The sequence below is a fragment of the Oncorhynchus mykiss genome, chromosome 18, assembly GCF_013265735.2.
Source record: "Oncorhynchus mykiss isolate Arlee chromosome 18, USDA_OmykA_1.1, whole genome shotgun sequence".
Lineage (NCBI taxonomy): Eukaryota > Metazoa > Chordata > Actinopteri > Salmoniformes > Salmonidae > Oncorhynchus > Oncorhynchus mykiss.
The window spans coordinates 13771385-13779567 of record NC_048582.1 but is presented as its reverse complement, the minus strand read 5'-3'; the positions used below and the strand labels follow the sequence as shown (position 1 = coordinate 13779567).

Sequence of the window (8183 nt, the reverse complement as noted above, 5' to 3'; positions counted from 1 at the left end):
TAACACCACCACCACCTCTAACACCACGTCTAACACCAACACCACCACCTCTCCTACCATCTCTAACACCACGTCTAACACCAACACCACCACCTCTCCTACCATCTCTAACACCACGTCTAACACCAACACCACCAACTCTCCTACCATCTCTAACACCACGTCTAACACCAACACCACCACCACCTCTCCTACCATCTCTAACACCATGTCTAACACCAACACCACCCCTCCTACCATCTCTAACACCATGTCCAACACCACCACCACCTCTACCAACACTACCACCACCTCTACCACCACCTCTAGCACCATCTCTAACACCACCACCACCTCTACCAACACTACCACCACCTCTACCAACACCTCTCCTACCATCTCAAACACCACCACCACTTCTCCTATCAACTCTAACACTATGTCTAACACCAACACCACCACCACCTCTCATACGATCTCTAACACCACGTCTAACACCACCACCTCCACCTCTACCACCACCACCTCTCCTACCACCTCTACCACCACCACCACCATCTCCACCTCAACCACCACCACCACCACCTCTACCACCATCTCCACCTCTACCACCACCACCACCACCTCCACCTCTACCACCACCACCACCTCTCCTACCACCTCTACCACCACCACCACCACCACCACCTCTCCTATCATCTCTAACACCACGTCTAACACCAACACCACCACCACCTCTCCTACCATCTCTAACACCATGTCTAACACCACCACCACCTCTACCAACACTACCACCACCTCTCCTACCATCTCTAACACCACCACCACCTCTCCTATCATCTCTAACACCACCTCTACCAACACCACCACCACCTCTACCACCACCTCTCCTATCATCTCTAACACCACATCTAACACCAACACCACCACCACCTCTCCTATCATCTCTAACACCACGTCTAACACCAACACCACCACCACCTCTACCAACACTACCACCACCTCTACCAACACCTCTCCTACCATCTCTAACACCACCACCACCACCTATCCTATCATCTCTAACACCATATCTAACACCAACTCCACCACCACCTCTCCCACCATGTCTAACACCACCACCACCACCACCTCTAGCACCACGTCTAACACCACCACCTCCACCCCTACCACCACCACCACCTCTCCTACCACCTCTACCACCACCACCATCTCCACCACTACCACCACAATCCTTCCTCTGGTCTGTATCAACGGTGGTGAGCTGCAGAGTGGAGTCTGTATCTGTCCTGATGAGTGGAACGGAGAGACCTGTTCAGAGGGTACATCCACACACTTACACTATACCTAACCCTGGATCTACCATTCAGACTCCTCCACAATACTACACTACTATACCTAACACTGGATCTACCATTCAGACTCCTCCACAATACTACACTACTATACCTAACCCTGGATCTACCATTCAGACTCCTCCACAATACTACACTACTATACCTAACCCTGGATCTACCATTCAGACTCCTCCACAATACTACACTACTATACCTAACCCTGGATCTACCATTCAGACTCCTCCACAATACTACACTACTATACCTAACCCTGGATCTACCATTCAGACTCCTCCACAATACTACGCTACTATACCTATCCCTGGATCTACCATTCAGATTCCTCCACAATACTCCCTACTATACCTAACCCTGGATCTACCATTCAGATTCCTCCACAATACTACACTGCTATACCTAACCCTGGATCTACCATTCAGACTCCACTCCACAATACTACACTACTATACCTATCCCTGGATCTACCATTCAGACTCCTCCACAATACTATACTACTATACCTAACCCTCAATCTCACATCCACAGTACACACCACTACAATACTGCTCCTAACCCTGGATCTCACATTCACAGTACACACCACTACATTTTTATACCTAACCCTGGATCTCACATTCACAGTACACACCACTACAATACTACACCTAACCCTGGATCTCATATTCACAGTACACACCACTACAATACTACACATAACCCTGCATCTCACATTCAGACTACACACCACTCCGCTACTATACCTAACCCTGGATTTCACATTCACAGTCCACAACACTATTCCTTGGATTTCACATTCAGAATATACATTTAATGTTCAGTCATACATTTGCTCCATGTTGAAATGTATTTTACTTCGATAGGGAATTTCTGCAATTCCACCATCATTGGTGATTTTTCCTTCCCAAGAACAACTGTTGGCTGGTCTGCTTATTCAAAAGAGTTGTGTGATGAGAAGACAACCAGTGGTATGTTATTCACCACTTTTATTCACCTAAAATGAGAAAAATTTATTCGTCTGTTACAGTCCTAATTAATGTTGTATTAGGTAACATAAAATCTTGAGTATCTGTTCATCTTGGTTCCTCCAGCCGGTTTACCAAAAGCCTCAGCAAGATGTTTGAATGACACTGGCTCTCCAATGTTTGGTTCTCCTCACAAGCTGCAGTGTGAATTAACCCTCAGTGACATTCAAGGAAATGTAAGTCAATAGGCATATGTTTTTATTTTCTTGATTTATGACCAGTCTCAATTTAGCGTTCTTCTTTCTTTGGGTCAGTTACAGTCATCATTATGAGGAGGGGATCTTACAGTTTGAAGATCAGTAACAACTGGCTTCTACCTTCAGATCATGTATTCTGTTCCTTTATTCTGCTTAACAGTTGATGAGAAACATTATTTATTTATTTATTGTGTTTTACGTTTAGTAGACGCTCTTATCCAGAGTGACCTATAGTAGCGAGTGCATACATTTTCATACTTGTCCCCTGTGGGAATCGAACCCACAACCCTGGCATTGCAAGTGCCATTCTCTACCAACTGAGCCACATAAACTCAGCAAAAAAAGAAACGTCCCTTTTTCAGGATCCTGTCTTCCAAAGATAATTTGTGAAAGTCCAAATAACTTCACAGATCTTCATTGTAAAGGGTTTAAACACTGTTTCCCATGCTTGTTCAATAAACCATAAACAATTCATGCACCTGTGGAACGGTCATTAAGACACTAACAGCTTACAGACGGTAGGCAATTAAGGTCACAGTTATGAAAACTTAGGACACTAAAGAGGCCTTTCTACTGACTGAAAAACACCAAAAGAAAGATGCCCAGGGTCCCTGCTCATCTGCGTGAACATGTCTAAGGCATGCTGCAAGGAGGCATGAGGACTGCAGATGTGGCCAGGGCAATAAATTGCAATGTCCGTACTGTGAGACACCGAAGACAGCGCTGCAGGAGACAGGACGGACAGCTGGTCGTCCTCGCAATGGCAGACCACGTGTAACAACACCTGCACAGGATCGGTATATCCGAACATCACACCTGCAGGACAGGTACAGGATTGCATCAACAACTGCCCGAGTTACACCAGGAACGCACAATCCCTCCATCAGTGCTCAGACTGTCCACAATAGAATGAGAGAGGCTGGACTGAGGAATTGTAGGCCTGATGTAAGGCATCACCGGCAACAATGTCGCCTAGGGGCACAAACCCACCATCGCTGGACCAGACAGGACTGGCAAAAAGTGCTTTTCACTGACGAGTCGCGGTTTTGTCTCACCAGGGGTGATGGTCGGATTCGTGTTTATCGTCGAAGGAATGAGCGTTACTGCGATGCCTGTACTCTGGAACGGGATCGATTTGGAGGTGGAGGGTCCGTCATGGTCTGGGGCGGTGTGTCACAGCATCATCGGACTGTGCTTGTTGTCATTGCAGGCAATCTCAATGCTGTGCGTTACAGGGAAGACATCCTCCTCCCTCATGTGGTACCCTTCCTGCAGTCTCATCCTGACATGACCCTCCAGCATGACAATGCCACCAGCCATACTGCTCATTCTGTGCGTGATTTCCTGCAAGACAGGAATTTCAGTGTTCTGCCATGGCCAGCGAAAAGCCCGGATCTCAATCCCATTGAGCACGTCTGGGACCTGTTAGATTTCCCCCCAGAAATGTCAGGGAACTTGCAGGTGCCTTGGTGGAAGAGTGGGGTAACATCTCACAGCAAGAACAGGCAAATCTCGTGCAGTCCATGAGGAGGAGATGCACTGCAGTACTTAATGCAGCTGGTTCAGGATGTTGCTGCAACTTATACAATGTTCTGTTGAAAATCAATACTAAAATATAATAAATAAAAATCCTTGTCTCTCCCTGTTCAGATCTCCAGCAGTTCAGGTAATTTACAACAGTTAGCCTTCAGTACTCAGATCCTGACCTCCCAACCAGAGCGGCTGTCAGCTGACAACATCACCACAGCAGCTCAGATAGCTAACACACTGCTTCAGTCTGCAAATATCACAGAGGTATAACATGTTTTGAAATCAAGTCGTGAACTATGACATGTTCTGGAGAGAAACGTGAGGTTGTCACTGCAGTGACTTGAACACTTGAGGTTCATCCCCTGGTTTTGATTATGTTGCAGGACATCACAGTGGCAGCTGTAACCACCATCAGTCAGCTGCTCAATGCCAGTGAGGACAGTACACAGGAGAGAGACGCTGTCCAAAAGTACAGGAGTGTGTTTGTCTGTGTGTGTGAGCGTGCGTGTGTGGTGGTGTGTATTTCTACATATGCTTGAGTTTATGTGTGTACGTGTGCCTCAGTGCGTGTCTGTATGGGTGCATGTAAACTAATGTTTTTCTGTGTTTCTCTCCCAGCCTCACAGAGACCCTGGAGAAGTTTTCCCTGGACCAGCACAATAATGTGTCCTTGGTGGTTCAGCCCAACCTGGTAGTCCAGTCTGTCCAAGTACCAAGTGACACAGTAGGGATCCAGTTTACTGCTCTGACTGGTGGGTGAGACTGCTAGTGAACCTACACACTGGCATTTAAAGTGATAGTTTCTATCTGTGTTGACAGACTGTGTAAAACTTCTCAATTTTCAAATGTTTCTCCTCTGATGGTCAATAAGGTTTGGTATGGATTTGATTTGTTGTACTGCAGAACTGTGGTGGCTGCTGAAGATGGCTCATATTAATGGCTGTAATGGAGCGAATGGAATAGCATAAAACACATTGATGTATTTGATACAATTCAACTTATTCTGCTTCAGCCGTTACAATGAGCCTGTACTCCCATGAATGTGCCACCCACCTCCTGTGGTACTGAAGTAACACTATATTGTTCTGATTTAAATTGCTAAATCAAATGAATCTCCTTCTCCAGGAAGATCTGGTAATTTTGTGGCCAACAGAATTCATCTCAACACAAATACTTCTGAACTGATAGCTGATGAAGGAGGTGCGACCGATGTCCAGATTGTCTTAAAATTCACACCAGGTGAGCCAGTGTTGGTATGCAAACATAGTGTATGAACTCAAATTTCAATTTCCTTGTTCCGCATTCACCAAGAGAGCTTAACTGCTCTTTGTGGTCTCCAAACATTTACATTTAGAGTCACTATCGAGATAAGCCCTCAAGGCAAGGTCAAACTACTCATGTATATGAAGTCCTGATATGAACAACAATCACTCTTTCTCCCTCTCTCTCTCTCCCCTCTTTCTCACCCCACTCAGTTTTACGTAGTAAAAACACAAACAACTCCATTGGTTTTGTGCTCTACCAAAACGACCGGTTCTTCAGGTCCAGGGCTTTCAGAGCTTCTTCAGGGACCAGCAGAAGGGTCATCTCTGCTAACCTGGGACAAGTGTCTGGGTTACATGTTGAGATGCTCTTCAAGCCCACAGTAAGATTTCTCTTAGAATCAATAAACACAACGTGGTCCAAATTCTCTGGGAAATGCATTGGGAAGTTATTCATGATCTAAGTCACATGTTTGACACCCCTGATCGAAGTTCTCCATTGATGCTTATCCGCTACAGGGAACATATGTTGTCTTGTACATAATACAATCTATTATAATTGGTATTTCTTCTTTCCCACATTTACTTAAACCTGTTAGACTTCACAATTGACTGAGAATTTTAAAAAGATGAGTACTGTGAGTACACGTCTTTTGCTGAAGGATTTACAGTGAGTTTGTGTCTGTTCTCACTTCTCAGGCTATTCCCAACGCCTCCCTCTATGACTTTGCCTGCGTGTCATGGAACTACACGTTGAAAGACTGGCGCACCTTTGGCTGCTCCAAAGTCAACCACTCAGCAGACGGCCTGCGATGTTTCTGCAATCACACCACTAACTTTGCTGTACTGATGGTGAATAGCTAGCTGCCTTCATCTCCCTTTTACTAACCACACTCTGACATATCTGGCGTTCCTAGACTTTTTTGAAACATGACCCCATTTTGATATCTGAAGATTCTCGTGACCCAGCCATTTTGTAGTGTCTTAGCTCTTATTACTATTGGACATAATAAGAAAGTCTCCAATACAAGGAAGTGAACTGGAGCTTCACATTTGCTAAAGCTAGTTAGTGCAAGTACAGTGCTCTGTTCTTAAAGGAGACATCAGTAATTAACAGAACATGACATTCCTTCTCTTATACAATCAGAGTAACTTCTACCAAACCACAACTGAAACATTTCCCAGAACTTGTTGTCGTTATTTTGCATCTTTTGATTTGAACTTGAACAGTTCATTTTTGTTTGTGTTTGTTTGTTTATAAGTCCAGTCTGTCTGGTGTCTTCCTTCTGGGTAGCGCCTTGGATTGTCTGGTGTCTTCGTTCTGGGTAGCGCCTTGGATTGTCTGGTGTCTTCCTTCTGGGTAGCGCCTTGGATTGTCTGGAGGCTCCTGCACATCTGCAGTGTGTGCTTGGTCCATAATAGTTTCTGCTATAGCAGCACCTTCATCCACACGTTCTCTTCTTTCAGCCTGGGGTCTCTGTACCGTCCCACCGTCTTCTACAGTTCCCTGTGTGTCACTCTCAGGATCTCTCTGTGCCTGTTCTCTCTCGATTGTTGTTCTGTTTTCCGTGGAATGCATTTGGTTAATGTGACGGCGCCACATTATGTCTGGGCTCACTTGAACCTGGTAAGTTCTGGGTCCCGTTTGTGTGTGTACGGTCCCTCTTGTCCATTTCCTCACCCTTCTGTAATCTCGCACCATCACTTCCTGTACTGTTTGGAGATGGCGTTCCCGGCCGACATGAATCTTGAAAACTCATCACTTACAAAAGCTGGCACTTTGTCGCTTGCCAGCTGCAGAACCGATCCGAAGCGAGTAAAAGTTGTTCTGAGACACTATAGTCTGAGCTGAGGTGGAGGAGTCAGTGCCAAACACCTCTGTTCATTTGGAATTGACATCAACTATAACCAGAAACGTGCTTTTCAAAGGGGCTGGCGTCCACATGAATTCTCTGCAATGGGCTATTCCCATAAGTGGACTGGGGTAGGAGCAGTATGTGAAAGGTTTCCAAACATCCGCTACAGTTCTTTGCCATATCTTCTATCTGTTGATCCAGCCTGAGCCACCAGAAGTGGCTCTCGCAAGCAGCTTCATTTTGACAATTACAACATGCCTTTCATGTAGTTGCTGTAAAAGCTGTTTGTATTTCTGGGGTATGATGACTCTCAATCCCCACATCAAACATCGAAGGTTACATATGAAACCACGGTTATGTGAGCTATATGGTTCACTCCAATATATTGATGTCACTCCGTGGCAGAGGGACACATCCGAGGTGAGGATTTACAGATTTACTCCTGTGTACACCTGTCACGGATGGGGTCCGCCCCTATGTATAGACCCCATGGCCGCGACACACGTTCTCTACATACTTTTTGAGGAGCCTCTAGCACCGTAGAGAATTGTAGTAATCCATATAGCTCACATACACATAACTTTTGTTGTGTTTCACTATATTGGATCACTCCAATATATTGGTATACACGTACCAGATTTAGTCGGTGCTAGAGAAACATGGCCAGCCAGCGGCGAAGCGCGGGACCACAATGCAGGGTTTGACAATGAGGAAGGGGTCCCAGCGACGCCCAGGGCTGCTGAACCAACCACAGAGGGAGGTGCCACATTTATCCGATAGTACCTAGCAAAGGAGCAAGTGGAAACATAGCTGGCCGCAGCACAGTTATCAGCGAGGGGCTATGCCAGTCGGCTCTCAGTAGAGCCCAGGGTGCAGCCACACCTCGTGTTGAATGTGCCCCCACAGATCCCAGCACTGGCCTGCCAGTCAGGCGGTATGCTGTCTTAATCGTGTCCACGATCCAGTGAGAGAGCCTCTG

The 8183-nt window shown here is 46.0% G+C and overlaps 1 protein-coding gene across 1 annotated transcript in view; it reads left to right on the top strand.

Annotated features, from left to right (window-relative positions):
• Window positions 1-736: 736 nt before the first annotated feature.
• Window positions 737-8183, top strand: part of LOC110495492 (adhesion G-protein coupled receptor G7) — a 48472-nt gene continuing 41025 nt past the window's right edge. Inside the window, exons 1-8 of the mRNA XM_036951412.1 lie at window positions 737-1301; window positions 2198-2302; window positions 2426-2535; window positions 4207-4350; window positions 4470-4555; window positions 4705-4838; window positions 5212-5325; window positions 5562-5731. Of these exons, the coding sequence (XP_036807307.1) occupies window positions 737-1301; window positions 2198-2302; window positions 2426-2535; window positions 4207-4350; window positions 4470-4555; window positions 4705-4838; window positions 5212-5325; window positions 5562-5731 (1428 nt within the window). The remainder of the gene's footprint in view (window positions 1302-2197; window positions 2303-2425; window positions 2536-4206; window positions 4351-4469; window positions 4556-4704; window positions 4839-5211; window positions 5326-5561; window positions 5732-8183) is intronic.